General features: G+C 40.6%; 1 protein-coding gene across 4 annotated transcripts in view; it reads left to right on the forward strand.

Moving 5' to 3' along the window:
* Window positions 1-1,016: 1,016 nt before the first annotated feature.
* Window positions 1,017-12,558, forward strand: part of PIK3CG (phosphatidylinositol-4,5-bisphosphate 3-kinase catalytic subunit gamma) — a 43,341-nt gene continuing 31,799 nt past the window's right edge. Inside the window, exons 1-5 of one of the 4 annotated variants that reach the window (XM_519303.9) lie at window positions 1,017-1,155; window positions 3,355-5,361; window positions 8,346-8,411; window positions 8,522-8,747; window positions 10,510-10,613. In XM_519303.9, coding sequence (XP_519303.2) covers window positions 3,367-5,361; window positions 8,346-8,411; window positions 8,522-8,747; window positions 10,510-10,613 — 2,391 coding nt within the window. In that variant the 5' untranslated portion in view covers window positions 1,017-1,155; window positions 3,355-3,366. The other 3 variants (XM_001162956.8, XM_001162884.8, XM_063815525.1) reach the window with 3 other exon arrangements.

Below are 12,558 nucleotides of genomic sequence, written 5' to 3' on the forward strand. Positions count from 1 at the left end.
CCTTGAAGCTCAGCTGGAGTCCCTCAACACCCCGACTGGAGGATGAACTCTAGCACAGGGAATTCTGAGATGGAGGGAGGGGGCGCTGGTTCAGGATGCTTGGAGGTTCTAGAAAGAACTGAGGTCACCTGGAAGATACAATGCTACTCTAAAAATGATTCAGGATGGCTTTTCTATGCATTCTCTACTCCCATAGGAATCAGGGGCCACCTCCCAGGATGGAATCTGCCTGATGCTGTAACAGTGTTCAGCTCCCCAATTTCCCCATGATAACAGGCAACCTCCTTCTGTTTTGTCTACAGTCAATTAATCAGTCATTGCTGACAGTAAGGCTCCATCCTCAACACAGAATATTTTCTGAAGCATTAATTTTTGTTTCAATAGTTGATCCTTGTTTGGAATATAATGTGTTACAATGTAGTGGTACTTAGTATTAAAATCAAAATACCTTTTTATTCATCTTTCAATTTTAATACTTTTAGCATTTCAACCATTATTTGAAGGGTTACTTACTGCAGTATGTCACATTTATATACACACATGCACATGCTGCAGTGCTTTCAGTTTGAGCCAGTGATATTTTAGGCCCCAAATGCTCTGAAAAAATAGAGAAAGCTCTCACCAAGCTAAGGAAGTGAGCTCGCAGACCATGGCTTTAAAAATTTTCAGCTTGATAACTTAGTCCTCAAGATGACTAGGTTTCTCTTCCCCCACCCCTCAGTTAGCGTGTGCGAACAAGGATTCTTTTGAATTCCCAGGAGGGGAATGAGTTTAATTTGACTGGTAAAAGTCTTCCTAATAAGATACCTAATACTGTGGCTCTTAGAACTAGCTACAAAGATATTTCATATGTTTATGTCTCATAATGGGTAATTTTGGTTTGGATTTATGTCATTTTGTCTCGGTATCACAATTTTTGAAAAATTAGTTCAAAGAGAAAAAAAAGAAAAGAAAAACCATGGTAAACATTGCTCAGTCTCATACTCCTACCCTCTCTATGCTAAAACAGGAAATGCATTTCTGACACTTTTAAAATGAGCAATCACACGTATAATCAACTTGGTTAAAACTTCCTTCCTGGTAACTGCAACACTTCCTCTGCATCTGGATATGAAGGGAGCCCCAGAAAAGCGGAAGAATTTAGACGCACACTGGGTAGGTTTGAATTTGTTTTGTTTTCAAAAATTAAACAAATGATCCTTCAGCATCATCGCCTCCGCTGCTTTATCAGGTATTGCTTCCTTCTATTTTTTGCTCTTTGTGGGGTCTGACTCGGAATAGTGGCACTTCCTTCTCGGCTAGATTATCTGAAACTGTTGTCGGTTCTTGAGATGATACTACCACCAAATGTCTGTGTTTCATTGTCTAGTCCAACCTGTATTGTGGATATCTACAAGGTTCCGGCAATAGTTTTGCAGGTGCATCACATTTTTGTTTTTGTTTTGGGAGGAAAAGGGAGGGCACGGCAGCCAGGCTTCATATTCCTACAAGTGCATGCTTCAAGATTACTGTACTTACAGTGTTTCCAACATCTTCTCATAAAAGGGGAAAGCTTCATAGCCTCAACCATGAAGGAAACCAGTGAGTATTAGTCAGCCTGTTTTCCTCTGCATCTTATAAGATCGTTTGGTATCACTGAGGCAGAAGTTATTGCTGTGTATTTATATGCTGCCTAAATTTGGACACGTTTTATTTCAAGTTAGTGTCAATATCAATGTATCTTACAGTTCTCTTCTTTGTTAGTTATTCTATAATGTAGCAAAAGACCAAAATGAATGTTTTAAGCCACAAGAGACAGTTCTTTGGGACAGTTGGTTTCACTTACTAAGTATAACTTCATATTTTAAGAGAGGGAATATTGGTTTTAAAAGTTAAGCCAAGATTTGAACATAAGTTTGGATCAAATGAAATTTGTCTTTCTTATCTTTTTATCAAGCTCTCCTTTTTGGTATACATCAAATGCTCCACTATTTCTTAAGGAAATAATGTAGTTTTAAGTCTAACATTAGTTATTTAAGAGAGTAAACGATATTTTCTGAAACATTAATTTTTTGTTTCAATAATTGATTCGTTTAGAATATAATGTATTACAATGTAGTGATACTAAACATTGAAAGCAAAATACCTAATCTTTCAGTGTCAATACCTTTCAAATTTCAATTATTATTTGAAGGATTTCCTATTGCAGTATATCCCATTTATACTTAGGTGCTTTGTGAAGGGTAGGTACTTACTGAATTTTGTGGAAAGAGTGAGTAGGTTAATGAGAATAAATTTGTGAATTTGTGTTACAAAAATGAAAATATTAGAGCAAAAAAGAAGTTAAATGATTGGGGGTCTTAACAGAAGGTCACTGGAGTCCAGAAATCCTGCCTTCCATCCTGTAGCTCCTCCATTATTAAGTAGAGACAGATCAAATGAATTTAAATTAATTAATTAAACAATGTTAAAATTACCTAAATGTTCCTATTGGGAGAGTACAGCCTTGGGTGACTCTTCTAAGATACTGCCCTAATATAGCAGTGACAGCCAGAATGCTGACAAATTCCATGATTCAAAATTTTACATATCTGCAAATGGTTTTGACTGTAACTTTACTAATTCCGATATGTTTTAGCTTTACAAATGAAATGACTTGCTTTCCTAATTAGAAAGAAAAAATGAAACCAAGAGGCAGGAAATTTATTAGGGAGTAGATCCTAGGTCCAGGCAGTTTGAAAACAGGCAACGTGAAGCAAGGCTGGGTGAGATGTCTGGGTTCCAAGAAGTGTGAGACTTAACAAAGAGGAAGTAAGTTAAAGGCCTGTTTTCAGAGTGAGGTTTTTTGGCATCTCGTGTTGCACCTTGTAAATTGGGACTTGATCCTTAACTGTACTATTTTAGTAATCTATATGTTTCAGTATGTTTAAGAACAATGTCCATTCTGAGCCATTATAATGTGTCATGCACTGTGCTGGATGAGTGTTTTACCTACCTCTTTAAAATTTTCAAAGTATACAAAAGTAGAACGACCAATAAGCCCCCATATACCTGTCACCCATATTGAACAAGTATTACTTTATTTAACTCTCCCTCTGGGGCATTCATTACTAACCAGTTTGAGAGATGAGAAACAGGCTCAGAGATTAAACAGCCCAAATCACCCAGAAAGTAAGTGGCTGGGCCAGGACTCTCCGGCCCGACTCCAAAGCCCACGCTCTGAAGGGCTGTAGTGCTTCCAGTTTAAAATACTTGGTCCCTCTGGGTCCCTGTGCACATGTACGCCGCCTATACCTCCTCTTCCCTCATCTCACCAGAAAATATAAGGGGAAAGTGCCTTTCTTGTGACAAATCCCTGTGTCCCTCCGCTCCCAGGTCGCATAGGGCATGGAGCTGGAGAACTATAAACAGCCCGTGGTGCTGAGAGAGGACAACTGCCGAAGGCGCCGGAGGATGAAGCCGCGCAGTGCTGCGGCCAGCCTGTCCTCCATGGAGCTCATCCCCATCGAGTTCGTGCTGCCCACCAGCCAGCGCAAATGCAAGAGCCCCGAAACGGCGCTGCTGCACGTGGCCGGCCACGGCAACGTGGAGCAGATGAAGGCCCAGGTGTGGCTGCGAGCGCTGGAGACCAGCGTGGCGGCGGACTTCTACCACCGGCTGGGGCCGGATCACTTCCTCCTGCTCTATCAGAAGAAGGGGCAGTGGTACGAGATCTACGACAAGTACCAGGTGGTGCAGACTCTGGACTGCCTGCGCTACTGGAAGGCCACGCACCGGAGCCCGGGCCAGATCCACCTGGTGCAGCGGCACCCGCCCTCCGAGGAGTCCCAAGCCTTCCAGCGGCAGCTCACGGCGCTGATTGGCTATGACGTCACTGACGTCAGCAACGTGCACGACGATGAGCTGGAGTTCACGCGCCGTGGCTTGGTGACCCCGCGCATGGCGGAGGTGGCCAGCCGCGACCCCAAGCTCTATGCCATGCACCCGTGGGTGACGTCCAAGCCCCTCCCGGAGTACCTGTGGAAGAAGATTGCCAACAACTGCATCTTCATCGTCATTCACCGCAGCACCACCAGCCAGACCATTAAGGTCTCACCCGACGACACCCCCGGCGCCATCCTGCAGAGCTTCTTCACCAAGATGGCCAAGAAGAAATCTCTGATGGATATTCCCGAAAGCCAAAGCGAACAGGATTTTGTGCTGCGCGTCTGTGGCCGGGATGAGTACCTGGTGGGCGAAACGCCCATCAAAAACTTCCAGTGGGTGAGGCACTGCCTCAAGAACGGAGAAGAGATTCACGTGGTACTGGACACGCCTCCAGACCCGGCCCTAGACGAGGTGAGGAAGGAAGAGTGGCCGCTGGTGGACGACTGCACGGGAGTCACCGGCTACCATGAGCAGCTTACCATCCACGGCAAGGACCACGAGAGTGTGTTCACCGTGTCCCTGTGGGACTGCGACCGCAAGTTCAGGGTTAAGATCAGAGGCATTGATATCCCCGTCCTGCCTCGGAACACCGACCTCACAGTTTTTGTAGAGGCAAACATCCAGCATGGGCAACAAGTCCTTTGCCAAAGGAGAACCAGCCCCAAACCCTTCACAGAGGAGGTGCTGTGGAATGTGTGGCTTGAGTTCAGTATCAAAATCAAAGACTTGCCCAAAGGGGCTCTACTGAACCTCCAGATCTACTGCGGTAAAGCTCCAGCATTGTCCAGCAAGGCCTCTGCAGAGTCCCCCAGTTCTGAGTCCAAGGGCAAAGTTCAGCTTCTCTATTATGTGAACCTGCTGCTGATAGACCACCGTTTCCTCCTGCGCCGTGGAGAATACGTCCTCCACATGTGGCAGATATCTGGGAAGGGAGAAGACCAAGGAAGCTTCAATGCTGACAAACTCACGTCTGCCACTAACCCAGACAAGGAGAACTCAATGTCCATCTCCATTCTTCTGGACAATTACTGCCACCCGATAGCCCTGCCTAAGCATCAGCCCACCCCTGACCCGGAAGGGGACCGGGTTCGAGCAGAAATGCCCAACCAGCTTCGCAAGCAATTGGAGGCGATCATAGCCACTGATCCACTTAACCCTCTCACAGCAGAGGACAAAGAATTGCTCTGGCATTTTAGATACGAAAGCCTTAAGCACCCAAAAGCATATCCTAAGCTATTTAGTTCAGTGAAATGGGGACAGCAAGAAATTGTGGCCAAAACATACAAATTGTTGGCCAGAAGGGAAGTCTGGGATCAAAGTGCTTTGGATGTTGGGTTAACAATGCAACTCCTGGACTGCAACTTCTCAGATGAAAATGTAAGAGCCATTGCAGTTCAGAAACTGGAGAGCTTGGAGGACGATGATGTTCTGCATTACCTTCTACAATTGGTCCAGGTAGGGGATGTTGGTGTTATCAATGGAAGCCTTCTCAAAAGGAATTGATTTGCATATGCACAGGCACTCCATTCAGTTGTCATCAAATGCCCTTTGTTCAGAGCTTCATCATCGGCAAAAGTAGATATGATGAAGCTGCCTCAAAAAGTAGTAAACTGTTCCATGTACATTTTTACTGTCTTGGAGGGTTTGCTGACAAGGGTTTTGCAGACATTAGTACTTCACGTTTTTAGGAGAATTGGCCCTGTGGGAATACTTTGTTCTCATTTATTATTTTAATGATAGATTGCACTTACTGAATGCTTTCTTGTGCCAAGGCTCCAAGTGACTGACATGCTTTCAGTGTATTATCTCATTTAACTCTTCCAATAACTGTGATGGAGGTCAAATTGACATTTGCACTTTTTACATGAGGAAACTGAGGTACAAAGAGGCTAAGTAATGTGCCCAAGGTCACATACTTTGAAAGAGGTAGACCAGAATTCAAACCCAGGAGGTCTGCCTCCAGATCCTGCTCTTTTCACTACCCCAAATCCTTCACAAATCCACCACCATATCCTTCATCAGTCTGGTGTCAGGATTCTGGGGCTAGAGATAAAAGGTCTTATTCTCTGTGTATGTCTGTTACAGTTCACATAATAATATCTCATATCTGGGTAGAGTCTTGAAGGCTCCTCTCTGCAGATAGGTACAGGACTGTATGTATTTCTACTCCGTTTCTCATGATGTTCCCTGGGGTCCTGAGAGGACAAGTGATTTTTCTAAGGTTTAGTTAAGAAGTTAAAGAAAGAAGGGGGAACAGTTCCCCTGCTCACTTTAGCAGTTCTCAACTTATATTGTACTGCTTGACAAGGGAAAGGAAGTAAAGGAACTTGAATAGAAATGCTATTTTAGAGCACAGCCTTCATTCATTAATTCAACAACATGTACTGAGAAGACTGGCATTAAATGAGTACACACACAAATAGATGTTTAATACCAAATTGTGACAAATACTTTAGGGAAAACTATACCGTATTATGAGAAAATAGTCCAGGGGTCCAAGGGACACTTAATTTTGATTAAGAGACCCAGGGACAGTTCTGAGTAAGTGACATTTGACCTGAGATCTTTAGGATTAGCCAGACTAAATTTTACACACTAAACTGTCTAATCACTATCCGTATTTATAGGAAGTTCTGGAGTTTTCTGATAAGCATTTTGGATAGCCTCAACTTAAACTCTCAATCTTCACCTTCCTGTTAGATACTTGAAACATTACATTTGGCTTTGTTTTCATCCATTAAATATATTCAGTAGTTTTTTCACTAGTTGAGATATTTGTATAACACTAAAGAATTTTAGAATAATTAAAGAATCTTCAGTTTTCTAGCTCTCCATAACAGAAACAACATGAAAAAAACTTGGATGAGCTCTGTTGCAAACCCCAAGGCTAACAGGAATTATTTTTCATTGTCATGTTCACAAGTAAACTTCAAAGAGCTGGAAAATGAATAATGTTCTTTTTAGAAATGTGTTAAATGAAAGAGGTCAATACATAATATTAACATTGAATTTGTGGTCTTAAATCTGAAGAAGAATAGTCATTTGTAAAACTACTTGAGACATTTTCAGCTATGGCTAAATGACTCATTCCTGATCAAAATGGTCTCCTAGTTGAGATCTGCACTGTCTTTACAGAAGTGAAACCTGAAGAAGGTCAGAAAGACTCACATCTGGCTTAGAAACTTAAAACATTGCGAAAATGAGTACTGGTGGCTAAAAGACCACATTCTCAGAATTAAGGCCTTTGATGCAGCTACAGTGGCACCTATTTGACCATACTTTTGAAAAGCATTTTCGTAAACACTTGTATAATTGAAACATGATGAAGCCACTAGTGATCATGTCCAAACTGGAAAACCAGAGGAAGAATTATAAATCCTTCCAAGAAGCCTCCAGTTCCTAAAATATAAACTAGAATGTGAATTTCTTCCATTCCTTAGGAAAAAAGGGTACACCATTTCTATTCATAAAGTGTATACTCTGAGATATTTAATATTAAGTCTCTCTTCATGTTTACATATGACATCTATCCTCTAACTTTATATATGCTTTTATAATAATCTGAACAATGTTTGTTAGTGTTGCTGCTTTTAAAATTATGAACTATTTCAAACTTACAGAAAAGCACAGAGAACAATGAAACACCTATGCACTCACAAGATTTAATTGTGTTTTTTACATTTTATCAGTTCTTCCTCGTCAGTAATGGAGCTGTACTAAGTCAATATTCTCTAACATCAGCCAAGTGATATGAAAATTACTAAACACTGAAAACGAAGATCAAATTATACTTAAGAAAACATAAAATCAGGGACTTTTGGACAGAAAGCTCTGTACACACCACAGTGTGGCAGAGGGTAGGGATTGCTCTGTGTGGATTGATCTAGAGCCACTGTTTACTTGTAGTTAAGGACCTGTGAGACAGTTCAGTGACTTGCCAGTGAGATGCCGAAAAGGGAAGCTATAGGGCTTTTAGGATCTTTCCATCTAACAAATATTTTTCTCCTTACGTGTATTATACTATATCTCCACTGTCCATTTTCTTTCTCACATTCCCTCTTACCTTCCACTTTATAGATTGGTTACAGTGTCTCCATCTTCCCCCTCTACCCCTCCAACAAAACCAGTAAGACCTAATTAGAGCAAATTCCCTCACCTCTTCACCTTTGAATTTATCAGTAGCACATGACTGTGAGTCAAAAGTTTCAGCCTCTAATCCCAGTTATGTCATCGGCTGCTCTATGATCTTAAGCAAGTGGTTCAGTCTGGTCCTAAGTGTCCTCTAACAGACAGGATTAAACTTAAGTGACTGTTAAGATTTTCATCTTTCTAGCCGTGAAGACCCAGTAAAGCAGAGCACCAGTTCTTCTCCATTTCCTTTTCCCTGATTCAACGACATAGAGTACAGTCCTACAAATGCCAATGTGTTCTTCCTTTAGGCTGTGAAATTTGAACCATACCATGATAGCGCCCTTGCCAGATTTCTGCTGAAGCGTGGTTTAAGAGTAAGTACTTCCATTTTGATAATAGCGTGAAATTTTAAGTTGCCAAGAATTAACTGGTAGACCTAAAGCATTAGTCATAATAATTTCAACTTTCTTGTACCTGCCCTCAGAACAAAAGAATTGGTCACTTTTTGTTTTGGTTCTTGAGAAGTGAGATAGCCCAGTCCAGACACTATCAGCAGAGGTTCGCTGTGATTCTGGAAGCCTATCTGAGGGGCTGTGGCACAGCCATGCTGCACGACTTTACCCAACAAGTCCAAGTAATCGAGATGTTACAAAAAGTCACCCTTGATATTAAATCGCTCTCTGCTGAAAAGTATGACGTCAGTTCCCAAGGTACGGTGGCTATATTTTCTGTGTTCTCTTTCCAAATGCCTTCATCTCCAAATGCCATTGTTCCTATAATTCTTTTTCTTCCTGGAATCCAAGTTGCATCCTCCTGAAGGCACCAAGAACACATTTTTGAGTTTTCTGTCTGCATGGAGTAAACAAATTTAAAGTTCTCCTTTTACAAGTTCATAATTTTTAACTATAGATTTACATATTCTTAACTGAAAAATTAAGCAGCATTATGCAGATGTAAGATGTAGTTTTTAAGAACAGTTGCATACACAAAGATTAGATATTTCCAAATCTTTACCTTTTTCTTCACATCTCTGAATATGCACATACAGTTTTCAAGTTTACAGTCTTATAAAATGATGAATTTTTGAGAGGCTATTTTAATTTTTTGGCATTTCTTCATCTATATATCTCAGAGTGATATATAGAGATACATTCATTCTTCCCTATCTGGGGTCCTACATCTGTAAATTCAACCAAGCATGGATAGAAAACATTTGGGAAAAAAATTGCATCTGCATTGAACATGTACAGACTTTTTTTCCTGTCATTATTCCCTAAACAGTACAGTGTAACAACTATTTGCACAGCATTTACATTGTATCAGATATTATAGGTATCTAGAGATGATTTACAGTATATGGGAGGAAGTGCATAGGTTATATGCAAATACTATACCATTTTATATCAGGGGCTTGAGCATTCATGGATTATGATATCTGCAGGAGGTCCTGGAACCAATCCTTACAGACAGCAAGAGACGACTCTGTATCTGTGTGTGTGTGTGTGTGCATAAAGATAATAAACACACACACACACACACCACCTTCTCTCTCAAGCCGTTTCCAATATCTTATTCCTACCCTAAGAAAACCTGCCCCTGCCCTAGGAAAATTAATCACTCCTTCTCTGTATTTCTGTAGATTTTGATTGATACTACATTAAATTAAAGTCTTTAACATATCTTCCTGGTCTGGTAAACTGTATCAACCTTGAATCTAGAGAATATCTCTTTTTCATTTTTATATACCTAGACCTAGCACTATGGCTCATTACATAGACACTTCATGTACTCAACCAGTATTTTAAACTCCTGAATATTTAAAATTTCTTTCTCCCTTTGATTCTTACAATGCTTCCTCCTAAAAATGATGATGGTAATAATAATATTTTATTTGCATTTTAAGAAAGGAAAACATTTGTACTGACCCTCATTCTGTCAGTTATCCAGTAATTTTTAATTCACATATTTTGCCTTTAGAATTTTAAGGCTGTCACATCCATCTTCTCTACTTCTCTACAGAACCTAACTTCCTCTTCTGAAAAGAAATTACAGAACCCTAACCAAATTCCATGTATTATTTTCTTAAAATGTCTGTTCCTCAAATCAGATGGTAGTTTAAAGTTTAATGTGCTGGAAAGAAAACTACAGTATTAATTCCTTAGCATCACCCTCAGAGCATACTTCTCTACTTGGATTGTGTTGGTGTCTATGTGTTATCCCACATATATTCACATATTTCTGTCCCCTGTTGTAGTATGTGTACATGGTTATGTTGCTCACCTTAAGCCCAATGTATCTTGCCGCCTCATATGGTTAGTTCCTCAAAGGCAGGGCCCACCCACATTTCTCCTGCTCTACACCAGAACAAATATATAGAATGCTATGAATAAATGTGTTCTCAGGAAATGTAATAGATAATATTGATGATTTCTGGAACTCACATAACTCTTGTGTACTTTTTGACAATTACAGTTATTTCACAACTTAAACAAAAGCTTGAAAACCTGCAGAATTCTCAACTCCCCGAAAGCTTTAGAGTTCCATATGATCCTGGACTGAAAGCAGGAGCGCTGGCAGTAGGTATCACTTGGATGTCTCCATGTGGTCTTTATGTCTTGAAGATGTCTAACGTGCTTGCTGGGGCCCAGTACTTAAAAGCTAATGTTTATGCAGAGACAGGGAAGCTGGAGAGTCTCTGGATGGGTTTCTCATAAGCCCTTGTCTAATCACTGGTTATGAAAGCCTCAATACCAGATAATTTCCCTTCCATATTTTTTAAAATCAGCTTGAGATATTCTTTGTATACAATAAAAATTGCCCATTTAAAATGTAGAATTCAGGGAACAGGCGCGGTAGCTCACGCCTGTAATCCCAGCACTTTGGGAGGCCGAGGCAGGCAGATCACGAGGTCAGGAGTTCAAGACCAGCCTGGCCAACATGGTGAAACCCCATCTCTACTAAAAAATACAAAAGAAAATTAGCCAGGCATGGTGGTGCATTCCTGTAATCCCAGCAACTCGGGAGGCTGAGGCAGGAGAATTGCTTGAACTAGGACCTAGGAGGTGGAGGTTGCAGTCAGCCAAGATCACGCCACTACACTCCAGCCTGGGTGACAGAGCAAGACTCCGTCTCAAAAAAAAAAAAAAAAAAAAGTAGAATTCAGTGAGTTTTGAGAAATGTATACAATTATATAACCACCACCACAATCAAGATCTAGAACATTTCCATAGACATGTTACAGAAAAAGTTCTGTCATGTCCCATTGCAGTTAGTCCTTTTTCTCCTCCCATTCTCTCTGATAATGCAACAGATCTACTTTCTATCATAAAATGCCTTTTCTAGACTTTTATTAAGAGGAATCATATAGTATATAGTTTTATATCTGAATTATTTTACTTTCCATAATGCTTTTAAGATTCATTCATGTTATTGTATGTATCAGTAATTTGTTTCTTTTTATGACTTAGTAGTAGTCCCTTGTATGGATATACCACAGTTTGTTTTCCATTCATTTTTTGAGTAAATGTTTAACAGTGGGGTAGTTGGGTCAGATGGTGTGTGTGTGTAATTTTACAAGATACCATTTTTCCAAAGTGGTTATACCATTTAAATTCCAGCAATGTATACGTTGAGTTCTAGTTGTTTCACATCCTAGCAAGCACTTGTTATCATCAGTCTTTTTAAACTTAGCCATTCAAATGAGTATGAAGTGGTATCTCACTATTGTTTTTATTTGCATTTCCATAATAAGGTTGAGTGTCTTTCTATGTGCTCATTTTCCATTAGAGTACATTCTTCTGAAAATTTTCTATTCAAATATTTCACCAGTTTTTTAGGTGGGTTGCCTTCTTTTTTTTTTTTTGAGTCAGAGTCTCGCTCTGTCGCCCAGGGTGGAGTGCAGAGGCACGATCTCAGCTCACTGCAAGCTCCGCCTCCCAGGTTCATGCCATTCTCCTGCCTCAGCCTCCCAAGTAGCTGGGACTACAGGTGCCCGCCACCACACCCAGCTAATTTTTTTTTTTTTTTGTATTTTTAGTTGAGACGGGGTTTCACCGTGTTAGCCACGATGGTCTCAATCTCCTGACCTCGTGATCCACCTGCCTCGGCCTCCCAAAGTGCTGGGATTACAGGTGTGAGCCACCGCACCTGGACCTTAGTTTTAGTTATGAGAGTTACTTATATAAACTGGATACAAATTCCTTATCAGATATACATTTTACAGATATTTTCTGTTAGTCTGTGGCTTGCCTTTTTATTTTCTTAGAGGTGTCTTTCAAAGCAGAAGCTTTAAATTTTGATTAAGTCAAATTTGCAACTTTTTCTTAAATGGTTTGTGCTTTTAGTGTCTTATCTAAGAAATCTGTCTAGGACTAGCACAGTGTCTCACACCTGTAATTCCAGCACTGTGGGAAGCCAAGGCGGGAGGATCACTTGAGGCAAGGAGTACGAGACCAGACTGGGCAACATGGCGAGACTCCATCTCTACAAAAAATAAAAAAAAATAGCCGGGCATGGTGGCAC

Source organism: Pan troglodytes, chromosome 6, assembly GCF_028858775.2.
Source record: "Pan troglodytes isolate AG18354 chromosome 6, NHGRI_mPanTro3-v2.0_pri, whole genome shotgun sequence".
Taxonomy (NCBI): Eukaryota; Metazoa; Chordata; class Mammalia; order Primates; family Hominidae; genus Pan; species Pan troglodytes.